Here is a 21987-nt window from a genome sequence, read left to right as displayed (position 1 = left end):
ATATTTGTGGGTAGCCATAGCTACATCATACTCCCTCCGTAACACTTTATAAGTAAAAATGCACTTTTTAGGTTTATTGTATATTTAATGTATCTAGTCCATAATATAGACCATATACATCAAACATACAATAAACCTAAAAAGTAAAATTTTGCTTATAAAGTGTTACAGACGAAGTAATTAATTGGAGAGAGATATGTTTTTTCTTATTAAATTAAATGGTACTTACTAATAGTCATTTTACAACAATTTTTTATGAGATAAATTTAAACTCGACACCTTAAAATTATAAGACTAAACTCTTCCCCTGGCTACTGCATCAAATGTAAATGAAGAGATATATGTTGATAAGGAGTTTTGGCTAATATTTCTTTCATAAAAATATGTTGTTTCTTGACTTTAATATATTATTATTATTGTGGTTTGAAAGAAAAGGGTAATAACATTAGCTTAATAAACCTTCAAAAAGGAGATATTATTGGCTCAAAACTATTATATACTTTGACTGGCAAGGAAAGATAGACATTAAAACATGAAATAAAAAACCTTGTGACCAAAATGAACCATATGTTTCTTCTTTGTAGTGTCTACAACTCCCTAACTAACCTAGTAAGTAATTAACCAATTCTGTCTTAAACAAATTTCCTACTCCGTCTCTTTTGGATCATTGATAATTTCCATCTTTCTAAATTAAGAACAAAATTTCTTTCTCTCCCTTCACGTGTACCTTACTTCACTCAAAATACACTCTCTTTTCTCTATCAATTTCACTCTCACTCACTCACCTTGTTCATGATTAACAAAAATCAAATAATCTTATGGCAATTTCTAACAAGTCACGTAGCAATAGAAGACCCTCATCAACATCTTACACATCAACCTTAACCACATTAGTCTTTATTGTATTATGTGTCTTAGGTGTGTGGATGCTAACATCAAACAATGGTGTTTCACCTAAAACTTTAGCACGTTCAGCTGTTGATAATTTTTCTTCCAATGATGATCAAATTGATCAAACCACCGCCACTACCAACAACGACGATAACAACAGCAACAACAATAATAATTCAGAGGATTCAACATCAGAAACCACAAACAACAACCTCATCAGCAAATCAGATGATTCAACATCAGAAACTACAAACAACAACAACAAAAACACCGATGATTCAACATCATCAGAAACCACTAACAACGATAAAAACTCTGGTGAATCAACATCTGAAACCACGAACAACGACAAAAACTCGGGTGAATCAACATCTGAAACTAACACAAAGAGCCAAGATCAAAAGGATACTACTATCGCTGCCGTTGTTGCCGCCGCTGCTACTACCGCTACTACTGTGTATGGAGACAATCCTGGTAATCTTCCTGATGATGCTATCAAAAACGATGTTGTTAATACAAACAACAATGAACAACCAAAACAAGATCATAAAAGTTCATCTTCTCAAAAACAGAAACAGAAAAAACCAAACAATGATAAAAAAATTGCTGTTTCTGAGAAAGATGAACAAAGTACTCAATTGCCTGAAGAAAACAATGCAAAGGGTGATCAACCACAAGAAGTTCAGAGTTTCAATACTAATGAACAAGGGTCTAAGAACAGTGAAGATGGAGCGAATGAACAACAGTTAAAAGAAGACAAAAGCGAAAATGAGAACATCGAAAAAGAACAAAAGAAAATGTCCAAAGAGGAACCAAAAGAACAAGAAAATGCGAGTCAGGAGGAAACCGTAGAGAAGCCGAAACAAGAGAAGAAGAGGAGGAAGTCGAAGAAGGAATCGAAGAAGCAATGGTCGACACAAGCAGATGAGTCTAAGGGAGAAAAAGAGAGACAAAATAACAATGAATCAGGTAGCAGCAGTAGTGGTGTTGTTGATCAAGAAGGGCAAGATTTGAAGTGGAGTATCTGTAATGTCACAGCTGGTGCTGACTATATTCCATGTTTGGACAATGAAAAATATCTAAAGACTTCACATAGAAAACACTATGAACATAGAGAGAGGCATTGCCCTGAGGATGCACCAACTTGTCTTGTTTCACTTCCTAAAGGATACAAAACACATGTTCCATGGCCCGGTAGTAGAGATAAGGTTCTATTATATATACCCTTTTATGAATATACTATCTTCAAAATTAAGATACTACTTTTATTATAGTAATGCTTTGTTTGCATGAGTTATAAACTATTTTCATTAATTATTGTAGAGCTTATGAAATAAGATGAAAAAGTTTTTGGACATGGTATGAACTGTTTTCATAAGCTCTCACAAGTGTCTATTTCAGTCGAGAGCTAGGCTCAAATAAATCATTTCAAATATTACTGTAGTAATAAATATGCAGTGTGCTATTGGTGCATATGTGGTAATGAGTTTATCAAAAATATAACTTTTTTCTGTGATTCAACAGATATGGTACCACAATGTACCACACATTAAGCTAGCTGAGGTGAAGGGACACCAAAATTGGGTGAAGTTGATGGGTGAGTTCTTGACATTCCCTGGTGGCGGCACTCAGTTCATCCATGGTGCTCTCCATTATATTGATTTTCTTCAAAAGGTAATAATTATTTTTCTTAACTAGGCCATATATGTTATACATACTACATAACCCAACCAGTGTTGCTTAGTTGGTTAAGCATCGCTGAGTTTGTGAGAGAGAAGCATAGTTTGACCCCTACATAACACAACCAGTGTTGCTTAATTGGTTAAGCAGCGCTGAGTTTGTGAGAGAGAAGCATAGTTCGACCCCTACATAACACATTCTTTGGGAGGGGAGAAGTGCTTTAAATTGCAATCTAAGCAATCAGAGCAGAAATTAGTCTCAAAGTCAGTCCAAAAGACCGAAACTTGTGGAGATACTCTGTAGAGCCATTGGAGTGCCAAATACTATAATTGCAGTGGTTTCTATACCTTTAAAAAATCTAAATAATAGTTAGTACTTGATATATCTCTAGTATACTAACACCTAACTAATTGCAATTTTTATATGATTCATAGAATATGAATTGTACAATGTTGGTATAACATAACATAACATAATTGTACAATTTCACACATGATTGCTGAAAAGAAATGGTTGATTATTATGCAGGCTGAGCCTAGTATTGAATGGGGGAAGCATACAAGGGTGATATTAGATGTTGGCTGTGGAGTTGGTAGTTTTGGAGGTTACCTATTTGAAAGAGATGTTATTGCTATGTCTTTTGCCCCAAAAGATGAGCATGAAGCACAAGTGCAGTTTGCACTTGAGAGAGGGATACCAGCCATATCTTCTGTCATGGGTACTCAAAGGTTGCAATTCCCCAGCCACGTCTTTGATCTTATACATTGTGCGCGCTGTCGAGTACCTTGGCATGAAGATGGTTAATATCACTACAACACTTTTTTCTTTCTTTGAATTTCTCATTCAATTCTATGAACATTTTTTTTCTCTGTTATAGGTGGCTTGTTGCTTTTGGAATTGAACCGTGTTCTTCGACCAGGTGGTCTTTTTGTATGGTCTGCCACTCCTGTATACCAGACTCTTGACGAAGATGTGGAGATATGGAAACGTAGGATATATAACTTCATATCTTATTGTTGTTGATAATACCTTTGAATTTTTTTGTGCTGACACTTTGTTATTTTCTTCCAGAAATGTCGGCGTTAACTAAGCAAATGTGCTGGGATCTTGTGACGATAAAAAACGATACTCTGAATAAAGTTGGTGCTGCCTTCTTCAGAAAAACCACTTCCAATGAATGTTATGAGCAGAGGGAACAAAGCCAACCTCCAATGTGCAAAGATGATGATGATCCAAATGCTGCCTGGTAAATCTACGTCGTTAGAAACTTTGATGTTCATAAAAAGAAATAGTATGCTTGAATTCACGATGAGTTTAACAGAATCACGATGAATCAACATTATTCAAAACAGTGGAGAACATGGCCACAATTAATTTAAAACCATGAAAACATGAGATTGTAACACTTATTTTCATCATGATTTACCCAATATAATATTCTACAGGTATGTACCTCTACAAGCTTGCATGCACAAGTTGCCTGCTGCCGAGACCGAGAGAGGAGCTAAATGGCCTGATGCTTGGCCTGAAAGACTGCAGAAAGCCCCATATTGGTTAAACAATGAACAGGGTGAAAAACCATCTTCTAAATTTTTTACAGCTGATGCAGAACGTTGGAACTACAATGTTGTAGATGAGCTTACCAACATGGGTGTTGGTTGGTCAGACGTGAGAAATGTCATGGACATGAGAGCTACATATGGAGGGTAAGCTTTCAACTTGCATTACAACTTTTACATGTTTCAAATTACACGTCTAACGGCATAAGCCATAGTTTTTGTTTCAAAGAGGCTAACAGCAAAACTTACGCACATCAAGTAGAGAATTGCATATTTGAAACCGCACTTTTAGGTTTTAATCCGTGCATATAACATAAGTATATTAGTAACAGTATTATTATTGAATCACTGATCATGAAGGGATGATTATGAAGTCATTTTATGTGTGCAGATTTGCAGCAGCTTTGAAGGATCTACCTGTATGGGTATTTAATGTGGTGAATGTAGATTCTGCAGACACACTTCCTATCATCTTTGAGCGAGGTCTTTTTGGAATATATCATGATTGGTGTGAATCCTTCAGCACATATCCACGAACTTATGATCTACTGCATGCAGATCATCTTTTCTCAAATCTAAAGAACAGGTATAAATGAAAATATATTTTTATTCTACCATTTTTCAAGTTGGCTTAAGAGATAATACCATATTAATTTGATTTAATTATATTGTTTTGGCTTTTCAGGTGCAAACTAGTTCCTGTTATAGCAGAGGTTGATAGAATACTTAGACCAGGAGGTTATATGGTTGTCCGCGATGAACTTAGTGTAATTGATGAAGTAGAGAATTTGTTGAAATCTCTTAATTGGGAAGTAACCTCCAAAACCTCCAAAAACACAGAGGGGGTGCTCTCTGCAAAGAAAGGCTACTGGCGACCCGACTCTTAATGTTCAATCTAAGATTAATGGTATTTTCAAACAAGCAGAACACATTCAGTGACATGGGTTTCAATCTGTCATAGACCTTCAATGGTACAAATAGTTGTCCTGAAAACATTATAGCCTTCATTTGATGTATATCATTCAAGTAGTATGCCAAAACCTAGATGTAGGCCAAGATGCTGTAGAATTTGTAGTTTGTTAATTTGAAATGTGGTCCAATAATTATGAGATTCACCATTAGTTATTTGTGCCAATATTGACATTAGTTCCACTTGAAAACTGTGGGAGGCTTTTTGGATAGCATCATGCCAAGCAAAAGGGGTTAGATGGTGCAAAACAATAATGAGACAATTTTTATTTGGTAACTTCAAATATTGTAAGAGTTCCCGAACCCCAAGAACTATACGAGTTCTAAGGAACTAAAAACTCTCATTTTTATATAAGCATTGACAAGGGCATCCTCTTAACCCATAAGTAATGAGCCAGGGAAAGAAGTATGCAATGCTAAAACAAAATTGCACTACAACATCATTACTATTTTGATTGAGAACTTTTTATAAGTTAACAATTATATTACAGCATACAAATATTCAACATAGAAGGAAAATGAACTGTAGGAGTTCCCGAACCCCAAGAACTATACAAGTTCTAAGGAACTAAAAACTCCCAATAATTTATTTAAGCAATGGCAGGAGTAATCACTTGACCCATATGTCTTGAGCCAGAGAAGTAAATAAGCAATGCTAAATCATACGAGACCTGTAAGACGATAACTCATAAAGACTTCTTAAAATAAGCATAAATTCATTTTCATTAAGAAACATTTATAAGTTAAAGTTAATCCAAACTGTATTATACCATATACAAACATTCAAAGGGGAAAAGAATTGTAGGAGTTCCCGAACCCCAAGAACTATATGAGTTCTAAGGAACTAAAAACTCCTAATGATTTATATAAGCATTGAAAGATGATGCATTCCCTTGACCCATATGTATTAAGCAAGAGAAGTAAGCAATGCTAAATAATTCTGCCTACAAAAGGATCAACTTATCAAGACTCTTTTTCAAAAACTATAAACTTATTCAATTAACATCGTTTTATGAGATAAAATTTAATCCAATCAGTATTACAGCATATGGATAATCAAAATATTGAGAATAAGAATTGTAGGAGTTCCCGAACCCCGAGAACTAAATGAGTTCTAAGGAACTAAAAACTACTAATAGTTTATATAAGCATTGAAAGAGAAATTCACATTCACTTGACCTATATGTATTAAAGCCAGAGAAGTAAGCAATGCTAAATGTTTCCCTAGTACAAAGGCATAAACTTACAAGACTTTTTTAAATGAATAACTATAAACCTATTCAATTAAGAATGTTTCATTATAAGTTAAATCATTACTACCTACAAAAACATAAGTATACGAATAATGAAAAATAGTTAGAAAATGAATTGTAGGAGTTCCCGAACCCCAAGAACTATATGAGTTCTAAGGAACTAAAAACTCCTAATTATTTATATAAGCATTGAAAGAGATATTCACTTGACCCATATGTATTAAGCCAAAGAATTAATTAAGTAAGCAATGCTAAATTATTCTACCCACAAAGACTTGTTAAATGAAGAACCATAAACATATTCAATTAAGAAGATCTTATAAATTAATCCATACAATACTATCATATATGAATATCAAACAAAAATGGGGGGAAAATTGTAGGAGTTCCCGAACCCCAAGAACTATATATGAGTTCTAAGGAACTAAAAACTCCTCATAATTTATATAAGCATTGACAGATGCATCTACTAAACCCATATGTATTGAGCTAGAGATTAATCAAGTAAGCAATGCTAAAACAAAATACTCAAAACTCACAAATCAAAAATTACTCAATTTTCAGCACTTGAAACAATGAAAACATGATAATTACAGTATCCTTAAAGAACAAAAATTCAGATCTACTTTAACATTATAAACTATCAAATAATCAATCAATATAAATTCAAAAGAACAAAAAGTAGATATAATTAGCACAAAAATGAATTAATTCATGGTAATGTTGACTATAAAAAATACATTATTATTACACAATAAATGTAGATAATATTGTTACAAATTTACAACAACCCCATAAATTAGGGTTTGGATTTGGGATCCTCTTGTTTGTAAAGCTTATTATATTCTTCAAGTTCATCATAATAAATATCCCAAACACAACGAACGCATCCGCTACCACAACAATCACCGGGTTCCGGTTTCTCCGGAGGCGGAGGAATCTCCTTCTTCTCCGCTTCAGAATTAGGTTTAGGTTGGATCGGGTGCGACGCGGGAATATTAGATGTTCCTACGGATTCAGCCATAGGATAAGGTTGGAGAAAAAAATAGGGTGAGGTTCGACGAAGGCGAGAATTTGTGTTGGTGGTGGCGATGATGTTGAGAGGGAGGAGATTTTGTGTGAAATGAGAAGCTCCTGCTCTCATGGTCAATATCGTCGCCGCCGCCGCCAAGTCATGTTTGGAACGAGCAAGCGCAATGTTTGAAACTTCTGAATGGCTCAATGTCCTTTTATGCAACCCTGATTTCGTTTATCCTTGTTTTTATCCCTTTTTTTATTACTACTTGTTACACCACCAAGTATGCTTTTTTTACCATCTGGTTTTGTTAACGACGTGTACTCTTGTTTCAAAGGGAGATGTTAAAGAATTCAAAATTATAAGTACTGTATTGTCTTAAGAAAAATAAGACATTGTCTTTTAAGTTGTGAATACATAAATTTTCTTTTAAATCGTAGATATTTGGGTCCTTAAATGAATCTCAGTTACCTTGAAAAAATTCGTAGATATTTGTTGTGAGAGGTCAACCACTTAAATGAATCTCAGTTACCTCGAAAAAATTCGTCTTTGCAGTTATACGCAGAGGATACCTTTAGCTTAAAAAAAATTATGACAAAAATTTAGTTTGAAGAAATAATGAGTGTATCTAAACCATTAAATTGTAAATGTAGGATAATATTTTAATTAGAAAAAATTAAGAAAAGTTTAATAATAGTTAAGATGTAAAAATTGAAAAAACTCGAGAGAGAAAAAATCGAGAGAATCTATGCTTCAGTCCAAAGTCCTAGTTTGAACTCATTAGCCCTTAGGTAGACCACATCCATTGGAACTCCACCATTGTTTATCATCTGATTGTTTCGTCGTCATCTGCTAGAGTTCCTCCGTGGACGCCCTTCAGCGACCAAAGTCTACTACCAGTACCACCATCATTTTATTAATATTTAATTATTCATTAAAATTAGCTTGTTCAAAAAAAATTATTCATTAAAATTATAAATAACATTTTATTTTTAAACTAATAAAAAATCTGTTTTTAAAATAAAATTCGTATAAAAAGCAGTTTAAACTAAAAAATGGTTTGAAAATATTAAATCGGTTTGTAATTGTGAAGGTTTTGAATTGGTAACTGAATAAAAGATAAACTAAATAAATGATATACAATTTGATCTCTCTCTATCTCACTGAGTGAGTTCTGTAAATTACTAAGCTTATGTATACAATATATATATATATCTATCTTGCATGGGTACTCCATTTTAGACCGAGTACCGGTACCGGATACGTACCGGATACCGGTACGCGTATGGTACTTCTCCGGTACGCACCGACGCCGTACCTAATTTTTTTTTTTGTTTTTTGCAACGGGTACACGCGTGGTACACCTGTGGTACTCGCGTGGTACACCAATCCAAAACAACACGATTTTTTTTCTCCTTTTTCTTTTATTATTAGTTTTTTTTATAGGAAGATTTACGTTTTTTATTTGTTTATAATATAAAGTAGCAATTATTGCTAAAAAATAATAACAAAGTAGCCGCCGGAATTATTCACTCATTCGTTGAAAAGGAATAGACTAAATTTAAAGAGAGATGAAGATCTAGTTTTTATTCATACCAATCTTCGTCTTCTCTCAAGAAAGAGAAATATTAATATTTATAATGAAAGTGCAACAAAAATGTGGGATATTCGTAGAGATGAATGGGATTTATTTAATATATAGTTGTTATTCTTGAAATTGCTAGTCTTTCTCGCGGTGAACCTAACTAGATGTCACTCTTTTTAGCGATGATGAAGAGGAAAATAATTGACTCTTTTTGAGCTAATTGGTTTTTAATTTCATATTTTGATGTTTCTAACAATTTAAATTACATTTAAAGTGTGTTGTGATATTTTTTATGTTTAATTATTTGTTTTAACAATATAACTATATTATTTGATATATATAATTATATTTTTTAAAAAAATTATAGGGACGTACCCGTACCTTAGTTTTTCTAAAAATGACGTACCCCATACCGGTACCGGTATCGGTACCGTACCCGCACCCGGGCAACATTATTCATCTAGAAGTAGTAATCAATAATTATTTCTTTCAAGGTTACCAAGTCAAAATTTTGCTCTGACCTAAGCTTTGACATTTAACAACCACCTCTTTGGTGAAATGAAGTGTATCATTTTTTCTTTCCTTCATCACCTAGCTCCACCTTTTGTATGATACAGAACAATTTATCTTTTGATTTAAACAGAACAATTTTTTAGGCACCATGTTTATAAGTGATGTGAATCACCAAAGAATCAAAACAAATGGAATATATATACACATAGCAGAAAAAGGAACAGGACCACTTGTTCTTTTGCTTCATGGTTTCCCAGAAATATGGTATGCTTGGAGACACCAACTCAACTACTTGTCACAACATGGTTATCATGCTGTTGCACCTGATTTAAGAGGATATGGTGACTCTGATTCTCCTCTAAATCCTAATTCCTACACTCTTCATCACATCGTTGGTGATCTTATTGGTCTTCTTGATCATTTTGGTCAACAACAGGTATGTATGTCAAAACCAGTTCTCTTGTATCTCCATGTTTCAAATTCTTGATTTCATAGGTTTTTTTTAGTTTGATAATTGTAAACTTACAAATATAAAAAAGGAAAGTATATAGTTATGGAATAACAAATCCGTCTCTAAAGAAAATAGATAGATGAACGCACACAAGAACACAAACTATTGAGTATGGCTCATAGTCACAGAAGAGGGGTGGGGGAGATAGCCCCCTCAAAGTACGGATCAGGGTATTCTTTCTAGTAATAATACAGAACTATATTTGTTTTGTAGTTGCAGACGAATGAATGATTGGACATGGAGTTTGACCAATTGTGTCTACGTCTCTCATAGTAGAGTATAATGCAGTATTTAGATATACTATGGTCCAAGTTACAATTTCACTCCTCTGCTGCTGCATTTGTTGCGCTTTCAACTCCACTATTTATGCTCGAGTCGAGTGTCTAACACTAATTTATTCTCTCTTTTGAGTAAAGGCATATGTAGTTGGATCTGATTGGGGAGCAAACATTGGATGGCACCTAAGTCTATTTAGGCCTGATAGAGTGAAGGGATTTGTTGCTCTAGGTGTTCCTTACTTTCCAAGGTCTCCAACAGATAAAACTGTTGAAACTATAAGAAAAATATATGGAGATGGAACTCATGTTTACCAATTCCAGGTAGAGTACCCTTTTATGGCTTAACAAAGTTAAAGATCAAAGAACTATATTTTACACTAATTCTCATTGAAATTGTGTGCTTTGTGGTTGGCAGGAACCAGGTCGCGCAGAGAGAGCTTTTGCTAGATATGATTTCTTGACAGTAATGAAGAAATTTTTACTCATTACTAGGACACATTTTATAGCAGCTCCTTCTGGCATGGAGATTATTGATTTCTTGCCAACTCCTTCGGTTTTGCCGTCGTGGATAACTGAGGAAGAACTCGTGGTCTTTGCAGACAAATTCCAAGAATCTGGTTTCACAGGCGCATTCAATTACTACCGCGCAATGGACTTGTAAGTATCGTTTTTTTTTTTTTTTTTATATATGTTTTCTGTTTAATATTTTACAACAAATCATATTTTAGGTGATAATTTTAAAAGCAGAAAATGTTACAATCTACTAAAGTAATAGGCTTCTGGATGAGTCTATTTTGATTACTTATAATTGTTAAATGCATGACAATTATTGAATCCTTTGCTACACTCAATGGTTACAGAAACTGGGAGCTTCTAGCACCATGGCAAGGATCAAAGATAACAGTTCCAACTAAATTTATTGCTGGAGACAAAGATGTTGGTTTTCAAAATGGTACAAAAGATTTTGTGGAAGGTGATATTTTCAAGAGTCTTGTTCCTAACCTCGAAGTGGTTATACTAGATGGCCATCACTATATACATCAAGAGAAAGATCAACAAGTTTCAGAGGAAATCCTTTCCTTCATCAGTAAATTATCTTTGGATTAGGCAATCTTCAACAGTTTGAGACATTCAATTTATAAGTATTGTTAATCCCTTTGTTTTAGTTTGTGGTACAGAAGCAGAACTATTTCTTATTAAGACAAGTTATATGCAATGTTTTATGTGTTGTTTTTACATATGTTAGACTTAAATTTCGCCCATCGTCAAAAAGTGACGTGAAAAGTCGGTAATTATTCAATGCTATAAATAAATACAGTATCAAATTAGGACACTGGATAAAAGTGAAAGAAAGAATAAATCATCATCATCATCATCATCATCATCATCATCATAAAGTAAAAGGAAAATAATCAGTCATTCCTTTTAGCCAGTTTAAGTAATTTTAGAACATTTTCATAAACAATAAATGTCATTGAAGCAACAGGAATGTTTATCAAAAGGTTCGGAGTGATTCCCTTGTAGAATCCTCGGACACCTTCAAATCTGCAAGAACCGAACATAATCAACAATGCAAAAATGATTGGTACAATTTCAAATTATCAAGAGCATATCAATATGGATTATGAATGCACACAAAAGTAACAACAGTCTTTATAATTCATTGTCGACAGTGTTACATGAGAGTCAACCTGTTGCGTTGCCACGGTCTAAGAAATGCAATTATCAATAACATTAATCTCATTCCTAACCCAGTTTCACCTTTCCTTGTTTGTTAATGAAAAGATGCAAGATAGATCACAATGGGTTTTAACTATGTACCTTGCAATTTCTTTGACAATATGCCAACTGTTTCTATATCTTGGTATCCCATCACTGTCAGGTCGTTGCTGCAGAGAGAAAGAACTGTCAGTCTAGCTCTGAGATTTAGAAAGATACACAATTAAAAGATAAGCACAATGTATTATTCCTATTCTTGTAATCACACTCTGGTACCTGCAAACGAGTCCGTATAACCTGAAAAAAAAAAAAAAAACAGCATGCTACATGAGTAAACAACTTGTTCTATGATTGATATATTAAGTTTAAGGACACAAGAGTCCAAAATTTTCTCCTTCAAAAGACATTGGGGGGAGAGAGTTGTACCTGAAATGGATAGGTTGGGAATATTGCAGCAACTCTTGATGTTGCTCCAAGAACAGCAAAATCAACAGAATTCTGGGGAAAGGAATAAAATATCAAAACATGGCATATGTAAATCACGGAAAATACCTTGAGTACTTGAATATAACATTCAAATGAAAATATTTATTAGCATACAATAGAAGGATGCTAAGAGTACAATATACAAGACTCAAAATATGTCTTAAAAAGCCATGAGCTTGTCAAAATGATTTATATGATATGCGTTCGTTTCATTTAAAATGTCCCAAAATTCAACATATACATAAACAGCTTATCAAAGCCTTAAAATCTGAAGCAATGATTGGTATAATATTACAACGCATTAATATGAACTTGTTAAAAAAATTTGCAAAATGGTTTGATGCACGGGCGAAAGAGCCAATATGTTCCGCAAAGTATTATATTTCACAACAGCAACGCCTTTCCGACAAGGTGAACCCAACTACATAGTTTAAGTGACAAGAATATCCTATCATAAATCATGTCTAATGACAATTTCTTTAAACCTTAATCCTTCTTAACATTTTAGCTTATAGTTTTTATCTAACAATTGGACTACTCTCCAATTGATCCATATTCCTTATTAGGAATTATACGACTCTTCCTTACAAATGCTCAAACCACCTAAAATAATAATAACAACCCCACAATTTGAACGGTAATGACAATTGATATGTATCTTACGAACAGTCATCCACCAAAATAGTGATTAAGCTAACCGACACAACTAATATCATCTTAAGTATATAGAAACCGAGACAGATTATGATCTAGTCAAAATTCTAGGTATCCACTATCCACATAAAAGCAACAGCCATGGAGATCATGATTCTAGAAATGTGTCCCTTTGATCTAACAATATGTAGCAATGATGAATGCAAACAAGAACTCAATGCCATACAAGTAACCGAAAAGGACAATCACCAAACAATCATTTATGAAATGTAAATAGTTCAGTACAAGTGAAATTTCAGAGTTAAATCAATCCAAGGTCCAATAACTTACCAAGATTTGATCAGGGTTTTGATGTTGTATTTTACTTCCTTTGGTCTTCAAATTGACAATAGTTTTACGAAGCTCCTCGTATACCGTGACGTGAATTGCAATATAAGAGACCTGCCAAACCCCACAAAGTCAAGCAAGCTCTATATGAACAAGTAGACAATAAAAATCATGATTTTGTCAATTCTTAATATAGTCGGTGGCTATCAAGATTTAAAAACTAAAATGGTGTCATCAGTATAAAATAATCCATAAAAAGCTTGACAAATAACAAAACCAAAACACTTCAACAACAAATTATCATATGGTATAGTTTTATATAATTAAATTTTCATCAATGAATTCCACGTTATCAAATATAAATAAATGTGAAATCCACCCAATGAATGATATTAAATGACCAGCAGATTCTTCATTTACTTGGTATGGTCCTAATAGTATGGGATTATATTTGTTTTTCCTCTTGTATATACAGATAAAAATTCGAAAAATATTTGAAAAGAAAGACCTTCATCTATGTAAAATGTCACATATTATATTTAATCTTCCATTAAAATTTCAAGTGGCACGATCGACAGGAAAAATACAAGAGCAAGTAACATTAGAAAAGAGCAATCCCTCAGTTAAGTGCACTAAATCCGTCTTCCCTCCAATGGTGCTAACATGTGCTAGTGGCGATGTGAAAATCACAGACAAACTAATTATAATTGTAGCTTGACAGTAATTGGTTCAAAGAATCTAATGTGAGGTTTCTGATAATTTATGAGTTTAATTGTCATATTGAATTGAAGTGTTCACAATGGCTAGTTGCAATTGGCTCCACTCAACATTAAGTATCAATTTTATCCTTTTAAGACCTTTATCTTTATTTAAGCTCAATTCCACACATTATAATGTTTAATTATAATTTTAAGTGCCAAGATTGACAGGAAAAATAACAAGAGCCAGCAACATACCATAAATAAACTAGGAACAATCCCTCTGAAAAGTGCACTAAATCCTTCTTCCCTCTTTATGGTCCTAAATGCATCTGATATTTGATTATACAGATAAAAATATACAATGACATGTTAGCAATTGGTATAATGATGAACATAATCAAAATTAACCCGAAAGTATAGTTAATGTAAAGATGGAGAGCATACCATATAGCCCAGCATATGGCCGTGCCTGATGAAGAGGTGTCTGAAGCTGCAGTCTTGTCTTCACTAGCGAAAAAGGATTTCTGCACAAGCAAACCTGACAACAGGTGAAGGAAACCAAAATGACTGTAAGTTCAGTTTTGAAACCATTCAGGAATGTGCCACAATATGATTGATTGGTTTTGGAGCCCTAAACATCCAACTTTGAAAGCTAAGCAATATCTCAAATATATGCAGAGATAAGAAAGTAGTAAAGTATATTAGTTTCATCCTCACATAATATTCAAGCAACAATTTTCATAAGAAAAATCATCTAATACAATTTTACCAAAAGCATTTCATCGTATCACTTCTTACTACTCATTGGCCGAATAGAAACAAAAGTTAAAAATGCAAAACCTAAGGATATTATGAAACCTTACTCCAAGTTGCAACAACAAATAAATACAAAAATGCTAGCAGGATTGAACATATAATCTATCTATATATCTTACTATGAATTATAAATGTGGATATCTTTTCATTATATTGTATTTTTTAACACTCACCAAAGCTCCTGCTTCCATAGCTGAGGCAAGATCTGGAATATACTTCTCCTCACTGCTCATAGCAATAGCATGTCTTTGTTTAGCTTTGACATAGCTGCAATTGTAAAAAAAAGAAAAAGATGGGGTGATGATGAGTGATGACTTTGGTCTACTAGGAACGCAATAAGATAGACCGGCAATCATTCAAAAATGAGTATGTTTACTCCAGCTCATGAGAGCTTATGTTACACTGCACACATACACTAATTAATCCCCCCATGTAACTAACTAACTAACTGAAGTTGGCTAGATCCCTTAGGGTGTGTTTGGGAGTTTAGGAGGGGGGGATAGGGGAGGGCTTTTGAAAAAAGGAAGGAGGAAAGGGAAATAGAAGGAAGGGCAGTCCCCCAACTTGAATGGATGAGTTTATTTTACTTCATAATACAAAATCCCCCTAATAGGAGCGAACTCAAAATATATTTGAGGAGGAAGAGGACTTTCATAAATTCTTCAAATCTAACATGGTATCAGAAATGGTGCAATGATTAAATACAAAGAACAAATTCAGAAAAGAGAATATTCATATCTGATCTCTCTCAAATGCTTTCTCTAGGTTTGTTTACAATTTCTAACATGGTATCAGAAGTTAAAAAACGAGGGGAGGGGGGACAATCCTTCGACATGATAAAAAACAAGCAGTGCAATTTTCGATAAAAAATCAAATGAAACTACCAGGTTCTATATAAGGTCCCATGATACAAACACATTGATAAAGTACTATACTGTATTCACAAACATCAGGATGCAAAGATAAAAGAGTTTGCCATCCTAATATATCATTCTTTCTAAGTGAGCATCAGATGTTTTTAACTACTTACTATAAGAGTCCTAAACCCGATGAAATAGTTGACCCAACAGCCCCAGCAAGAAAGCCTGCATATAGCCCTCTCAATCCCTGCAAAATAAATCACAGCACCTAAGTAGCACATTCATAGGGTACCAAAACCAGAAGTTTCACTCCTATATTAATGCACAAAAGATGTCAAGTTACCAACACCTAACCTTTTAATTATAAATGGAAACAAAGGACACGAAGCCTATGAAAACACAAGCTGACCCTCACAAAAGTAAGAGCAAGCGCATGAAGTGAAAAATGAAGTTTAATCTCTAAAGACTTGAGTTAACATTCATATCACTCAGTTCCAGGGATGCTATTCAGTTTATCTTCAATCTTTACCAGAAACCATAGTGCTGACTTTATCAAATTATACATTTCATATCTTTCCTATGAAGTGCCAATTTTTTAACATTTTGTTTGTCCGATACTACATCCAAATCAATTATAAGTTAAGAAAAATGTCTAAATTTGTTAGACTCAAATATAAGAAAATGCCAACTAGTCTATCTACATATAATTTTTTTTATTCCGAAAAAAACCCTTACATTAATTCTTTAATATGGTGAATTGATAACTGATAGTTATGACATATTTTATAAAAGGAAACGTGGGCAAAAGGATACAGCTAATCATTCCCTTATAGGAATGTTTCCTTATTCAGCGAGGGAAGAGAAAATAGATGTGGATCAAATTGATTAAATAGCAGAATGTTCTCTGCCATTGTTTTTATGCATGATTTGAGTGGTGAATTTTACCCTAGGAGAGTTAAGGCCTCTCGAAGTGCCTCCTTTATCATTTACAGCTTATTTCCTTACATTTTAGTCTTCTGTTTGTATTGTGAGCTAGATCTCACATGAACTCTAGCTATTTCCAGCAATAAGAATTTCTATTCACTACTATATTCTACTGTTTTATTTTATTGATCAATGTTTAATCGTAATCGAGATCGAGTCCTATCAATAACCATACAAATTAGGAGCAGATTAATAAATGTAATTTTTTTTACATAAAAATAAAACTAAATGCACTTAATTAGGTATTTCCATAGTCTTCTTAGTTACTATTATAAGCAAAAATATTATATATATAAAAAAAATTGGTTTTCACCACCAGTTTAATCTGGTTCGGAGGTCGGTTCTGGCAGCCCCTGCCGATCGCAGCTGTGGGGATGGATCCGTAGTACTCCCTACCAAGTTTAGTGTCAATCACCACTGAATCAACTAACGATTGTTTAAGTGAAATTAGTTATATATCATTCTTAATTCTTATAATAGTAACCAACTAATTTTAAAATACAAGATGTTCATTGCACATAAGTGTAAATTCTTTACACAGAAGGTGCATATTCAATTTTTTTTAAATCTTTCTGATAACAGTAACCAGAACGAGTATTGTGATAGCGAAAAACAGACAAACCTCTAAGCGAGCAATGGTGAAAATGGCGTGAGCGGTGTTGTTGTATCTAGGAATTTGAGAGAGGAGTCGTCGACCATCGTTAACTTCAAAATCAATCAAATAAAATGAACAAAAGGTATGAGGAGAAATGAGAAGAAGAAACAAATGATTTTTATGTGAAAAAGATCGAGAGAAAACCTTGAAACCTAGTTTGGACAACGTCGAGGGGATGATTGATGGTTACGGTGGAGAATCTGGAAGCTAAGGTGGCGACGCCGTACTCCCATTGCAACTTCTGGCGGTGCTTGGTTGCTTCCATTGATTTGAGAACAGAAAAATGGAGAATGTGTCTGACGAAGAAGAGAATTGAAGCATGGTTTTGTACTTCTCTAACAATCTAACTAACTGTTATTGTGACGAGAGAAACTTGGAAATTTGGTAGCTCACACACAACACACTGACACACTCCCACTCACACCGTAACTGTCTAACAAACTCCAATCCACATCGGCTCAATTTGCTAAAAATAAGCTATAAGATAGTTGATAGCCGATAAGTTAGCTTATAGCTGAAAAGCTAGCTTATAGCTGATGGCTGGTAGCTTATAGCTGAAAAGTTAGTAGAATAAAATTAAAGTGTTTGACAAATTTAGTTGTTGTAAATACAAAATGACATAAAAATACATGTTTAGTGGGTAGTTTTTTTTTGTAAGTGTTAGTGGGTAGTTATTATAATTTTTAAAAAATAAATAAAATTAATGAGGGTAAATATTAAATAAAATGAAAAAGTTATAGGCTCTGTTTGGTAAAAATAAGCTATAAGCTAGCTTATAGCTGAAAAGCTGGCTTATAGCTGATAGCTGATGGCTGGTAGCTTATAGCTGAAAAGCTAGTAGAATAAAATTAAAGTGTTTGGCAAATTTAGCTGTTGTAAGTACAAAATGACATAAAAATACATGGTTAGTGGGTAGTTTTTTTTTTGGTAAGTGTTAGTGGGTAGTTATTATAATTTTTAAAAAATAAATAAATAAAATTAATGAGGGTAAATATGGAATAAAATGAAAAAGCTATAAGCTATAAGCTCATACGCTACTTGAAATAGCATCTCAAAAAACGCTATAAGCTAGTTAGAGAAGCTCGTTACCAAACACTTTACATTTTTTTCAAACAAGCTTATAAGCTAGTTCAATAAGCTATAAGCTAGCTTATTGGACTTACCAAACAGTGCCATAAGCTATAAGCTATAAGCTCATATGCTACTTGAAATAGCATTTCAAAAAACGCTATAAGCTAGTTAGAGAAGCTCGTTACCAAACATTTCACATTTTTTTCAAACAAACTTATAAGCTAGTTCAATAAGCTCTAAGCTAGCTTATTGGACTTACCAAACGGTGCCATCATGTAAAATTGTTGTAACATTTTTTTTTTTTACAAAATTTTTGTATTTTTAAATAGTTTAGTAGCGGAGATATACTTCTATCAACTGCTAACTAATTTTTTTTTTGTATGACATTATTATTGCTTAAAAGGAATAACATTTATGCTTGATTAATATTATTCCTTTTATGCTTATTAATTAATAAATAATGTTTGGCTTAGATTTTTTTTCTAATTTAACCTTCAAAGAGGGTATTTATTCATCGATAAATGAGAATAAGTTATATGAAAATCCACATATGCAATCCAAAAGTTTGTTACAAGTTAATTGTGGGTACCACTTGCAAATTCACTTATATGACTTATTCTCATTAATTGATGGATAGATACCCACAAATTATGAAGGGGTAAAGTATGCCTCATTTTGATGTTAATTGTTTATTCCTCTGGTCCTTAATATAAAAGAGACTTTACTTTTTAGATTTATTTAGAATATAATGTATCTAGTTCATATTATAGATTGGATACATTAGATTCTCAATAAATCTAAAAAGTAAAGTTTATCTTATACTCCCTCTGTCCCAAATTATAAGGGAAAATAAAAAAATCACACTTATTAAGGCAAAGTAAAACATGAGAATTTGAAGTATGTTTTTGTGAGTTTTCCTTGGAATAAATTGCATAGGAAGATGTAAAAACAATTTTTATTGATTGTTGTTTATTGAGAAAATGAGAGAGAGGAGAAATTAAATGCAATTTGCATTTAATTTTATGAAAATAAGAAAAAAAATATTATTAAAAATGATTTTTTCTCTTATAAGTTGGGACAAAAAAAATGAATTTTTTTCCCTTATAATTTGGGATGGAGGGAGTATTAAGTATCGGAGGGAGTAGTGTATTTTTTTTTTTACACAAACACAATTAACTCATTTCATTAATAATAAATGGTTTAATCCAACGAGGAACACCATTAAAATAAGTGCGACTAGACCAAGAAATGACCGCCTTAGCTAACGTATGAGCCGCCATGCTCACTTGTCGCTTAGTGAACTTAATCTCAAAGTTCATATTACATTCTAACAATAGTTTAATCGATGAAATAATAGAGCTTAATTCTGACACTCCTTGAGTAGTAACATGTATGGCATCTACCACAACTTTGGAATCACTTTCAAAAACAATATTGGTCCACCCCCTAGAGATGGCAATGCGCATAACCTCCAAAATAGCCATAGCTTCGCCTTCCGCTGCAGTAAGCTTATGCATACAATTATTTGTGCCTGCTGCAACAAAGACACTAGCAGAATTCCATTCCGCATACACCAGCCCCAACCCGTGCGACCCATGGTTTTTGTGATAAACTGACGTCGACGTTGCACTTCCACCTAGAGCTGGGTATGCGGGCTAGCCTGCCCCGTTTAACCCGCCCCGCATATTAAACGAGGCGAACAAGCCCTTCGACAAATACAAATGAGTTATAATATTAAGCCCGAGTCTGGTCCGCATAAGCTCGCGGGTTAAACGGTTAACCCGCGGACTATTACCAAAAAAAATAAAAAAATCACTTTTTTCAAAAAATAAACTAAATTAGTAAAATATTGATATAATGAAAGCTTAATAAAATATATTATTAATAATTTTATGTTTGTGATATCATTGAGTTTATCTATCTTCTCTTTGTAGGTAATGCAACTAAAATTAAATTCAACTGATTCTTATCGTCATTTTTGTACCGTCCATTTTAGTGAGAAAAACTTTCTACATGTACCCAAAAAAGCATAAAAAGATTAACAGATTCAACTTAACTAAATTACACCAAGGTAACCAAATTATTCAAAACATAATAGTGAAAAATACCCCCAAGAAAAATAACTACTCATTTGGACATGTATCTTTTAAATACTAGCAAATGTATATACAGCTAAGACAAAGTAAAAGATAGTGAAAAGGAATAAAAGATTATAAGTAGAAGAACATGTTCGGAATCCTGATGTTTTGTGTTGTTGTCTACTTGAATAAATTTGGAGTGTGTTGTTGCTTTTTATAATTAGGGTTTAGACTAAGTCTTTTTTTTTTTTTTGTGGTTAAAAAAGTTGAATTTGGACATGGATCAAGTTATTTATATCTGATAAATTTTGTAATTAATTATATAAAAAAAGTGACGGATCACGGGCTAACCTGCGAACCCGCGGATTTAACCCGCATAACCCGCGGTTTTAACGGTCCAACCCACACGGGCAAAAATATAAACGGGCCAAAAAAATTTGGTCTTAAGCCCGTGCTGGCTGTGGGTTAAACGGGTCGGCCCGCAGACCTTGGTCGTATACCCGGCTCTACTTCCACCACCCTTCGCGAGGCTTCTGCCAACGTTGCAGCATTGTACCTTGTGACACCGCTGCTGAGCGCGTGCTTCTGCATAATTAGAATTGTGAATATGAGTTATAGAAACAGTTGCAGTTGCAGGTCCGCTGGTTTGGTGCACCAAGTTTACAGTACGCCATTCGTTAATCATATGAGCTGCTCGCATCGCCACATCCTTCGCCGTGTCTCTAGTACCATTCCACACCCAATTGTTTCTGTTATACCAGATACACCACACAATCATAGCAATAGATCCTGCCACAGTTTCTGGTTCATTCCTGCAAACATCAAAAATTACAGCATCTGCACTGTTATTATTACGTAATCTAGGCTCAATAACCTCTCTCAATCAGGCTTCATTCCACACTTGTCGACTTTCACTACATCCAAATAATACATGCCAATCATCCTCTTCATTAATTAAGAAAAATGGGCATTCACTTGAGCACGGCACATACCTTTCCTTTAACCGTTTTCGAGTTAGTAAGCAACCACGGCATATTCGCCAAAGTAGGTGTTTGGTTTTTGGAGGTGCACCAATCTCCCTCTTTCATGAAGTTTTGATCCACCGACTTACTAGTGATGTAGTGTTTGTAACCAGATTTCACCGTGTAATTTTCATGACTCTCATGAATCCACACCATTTTATCATCCTTCACCACATCAAATTACATGGAAGTAAAGTTTCCTATTGTACTCATAATAATAACAGTGTTCTCTTCCAAACAACAAAATAACGACTATCTATAAGGACTTTACTTCCAACACTATCTGAAAAGAAATTCTCCGTATTTCACTGCTGGCCTAATGTAAAGTGTGATTAGTAAAGCCACATTGATAATTGATAA

At 33.7% G+C, this 21987-nt stretch overlaps 4 protein-coding genes across 4 annotated transcripts; 2 read left to right on the top strand and 2 right to left on the bottom strand.

Moving 5' to 3' along the window:
• The first annotated feature begins 258 nt into the window (after window positions 1-258).
• Window positions 259-5532, top strand: LOC123924572 (probable methyltransferase PMT27). Its single transcript, XM_045977519.1, has 8 exons — window positions 259-2099; window positions 2416-2565; window positions 3100-3370; window positions 3449-3559; window positions 3643-3817; window positions 4017-4277; window positions 4522-4716; window positions 4816-5532. Exons 1-8 carry the CDS (start codon window positions 819-821, stop codon window positions 5015-5017), a joined length of 2646 nt encoding a protein of 881 aa, XP_045833475.1. The 5' UTR covers window positions 259-818; the 3' UTR covers window positions 5018-5532.
• Window positions 5533-9429: 3897 nt separating this feature from the next.
• LOC123924344 (epoxide hydrolase A) lies at window positions 9430-11492 on the top strand. Its single transcript, XM_045977204.1, has 4 exons — window positions 9430-9901; window positions 10393-10575; window positions 10670-10911; window positions 11115-11492. The coding sequence occupies exons 1-4, from the start codon at window positions 9614-9616 to the stop codon at window positions 11359-11361; spliced, it is 960 nt and encodes a 319-aa protein (XP_045833160.1). The 5' UTR covers window positions 9430-9613; the 3' UTR covers window positions 11362-11492.
• A 106-nt stretch (window positions 11493-11598) lies between these two features.
• On the bottom strand, window positions 11599-17868 carry LOC123924345 (folate transporter 1, chloroplastic-like). Its single transcript, XM_045977205.1, has 11 exons — window positions 17601-17868; window positions 17424-17506; window positions 15988-16064; window positions 15131-15224; window positions 14586-14679; window positions 14397-14470; window positions 13444-13554; window positions 12400-12471; window positions 12250-12270; window positions 12076-12143; window positions 11599-11799 (listed from the first exon to the last, which is right to left on the bottom strand). The coding sequence occupies exons 1-11, from the start codon at window positions 17719-17721 to the stop codon at window positions 11667-11669; spliced, it is 948 nt and encodes a 315-aa protein (XP_045833161.1). The 5' UTR covers window positions 17722-17868; the 3' UTR covers window positions 11599-11666.
• Window positions 17869-19699: 1831 nt separating this feature from the next.
• LOC123922821 lies at window positions 19700-21783 on the bottom strand. The gene is made up of 4 exons (XM_045975506.1): window positions 21581-21783; window positions 21270-21417; window positions 21106-21190; window positions 19700-20058 (listed from the first exon to the last, which is right to left on the bottom strand). The coding sequence occupies exons 1-4, from the start codon at window positions 21781-21783 to the stop codon at window positions 19700-19702; spliced, it is 795 nt and encodes a 264-aa protein (XP_045831462.1).
• Window positions 21784-21987: the final 204 nt, after the last annotated feature.

This window comes from Trifolium pratense, linkage group LG4, assembly GCF_020283565.1.
Source record: "Trifolium pratense cultivar HEN17-A07 linkage group LG4, ARS_RC_1.1, whole genome shotgun sequence".
In the NCBI taxonomy this organism is placed as follows: domain Eukaryota; kingdom Viridiplantae; phylum Streptophyta; class Magnoliopsida; order Fabales; family Fabaceae; genus Trifolium; species Trifolium pratense.
This window is presented reverse-complemented; position numbering and strand designations above follow the sequence as displayed.

Coding starts and splice junctions, on each gene's coding strand:
- LOC123924572 (XM_045977519.1), top strand. CDS start 819: ATGGCAATTTCTAACAAGTCACGTAGCAATAGAAGACCCTCATCAACA. Junction 2,100..2,415: donor GGCCCGGTAGTAGAGATAAG/GTTCTATTATAT, acceptor GTGATTCAACAG/ATATGGTACCACAATGTACC. Junction 3,371..3,448: donor AGTACCTTGGCATGAAGATG/GTTAATATCACT, acceptor TCTCTGTTATAG/GTGGCTTGTTGCTTTTGGAA.
- LOC123924344 (XM_045977204.1), top strand. CDS start 9,614: ATGTTTATAAGTGATGTGAATCACCAAAGAATCAAAACAAATGGAATA. Junction 9,902..10,392: donor ATCATTTTGGTCAACAACAG/GTATGTATGTCA, acceptor TTTTGAGTAAAG/GCATATGTAGTTGGATCTGA. Junction 10,576..10,669: donor CTCATGTTTACCAATTCCAG/GTAGAGTACCCT, acceptor TGTGGTTGGCAG/GAACCAGGTCGCGCAGAGAG.
- LOC123924345 (XM_045977205.1), bottom strand. CDS start 17,721: ATGGAAGCAACCAAGCACCGCCAGAAGTTGCAATGGGAGTACGGCGTC. Junction 13,555..14,396: donor TTGTTCCTAGTTTATTTATG/GTATGTTGCTGG, acceptor GGGGTTTGGCAG/GTCTCTTATATTGCAATTCA. Junction 12,472..13,443: donor AAAACCCTGATCAAATCTTG/GTAAGTTATTGG, acceptor TCCTTTCCCCAG/AATTCTGTTGATTTTGCTGT.
- LOC123922821 (XM_045975506.1), bottom strand. CDS start 21,783: ATGGTGTGGATTCATGAGAGTCATGAAAATTACACGGTGAAATCTGGT. Junction 21,418..21,580: donor AAGGTATGTGCCGTGCTCAA/GTGAATGCCCAT, acceptor TGATGTTTGCAG/GAATGAACCAGAAACTGTGG. Junction 21,191..21,269: donor TGATTAACGAATGGCGTACT/GTAAACTTGGTG, acceptor CTAATTATGCAG/AAGCACGCGCTCAGCAGCGG.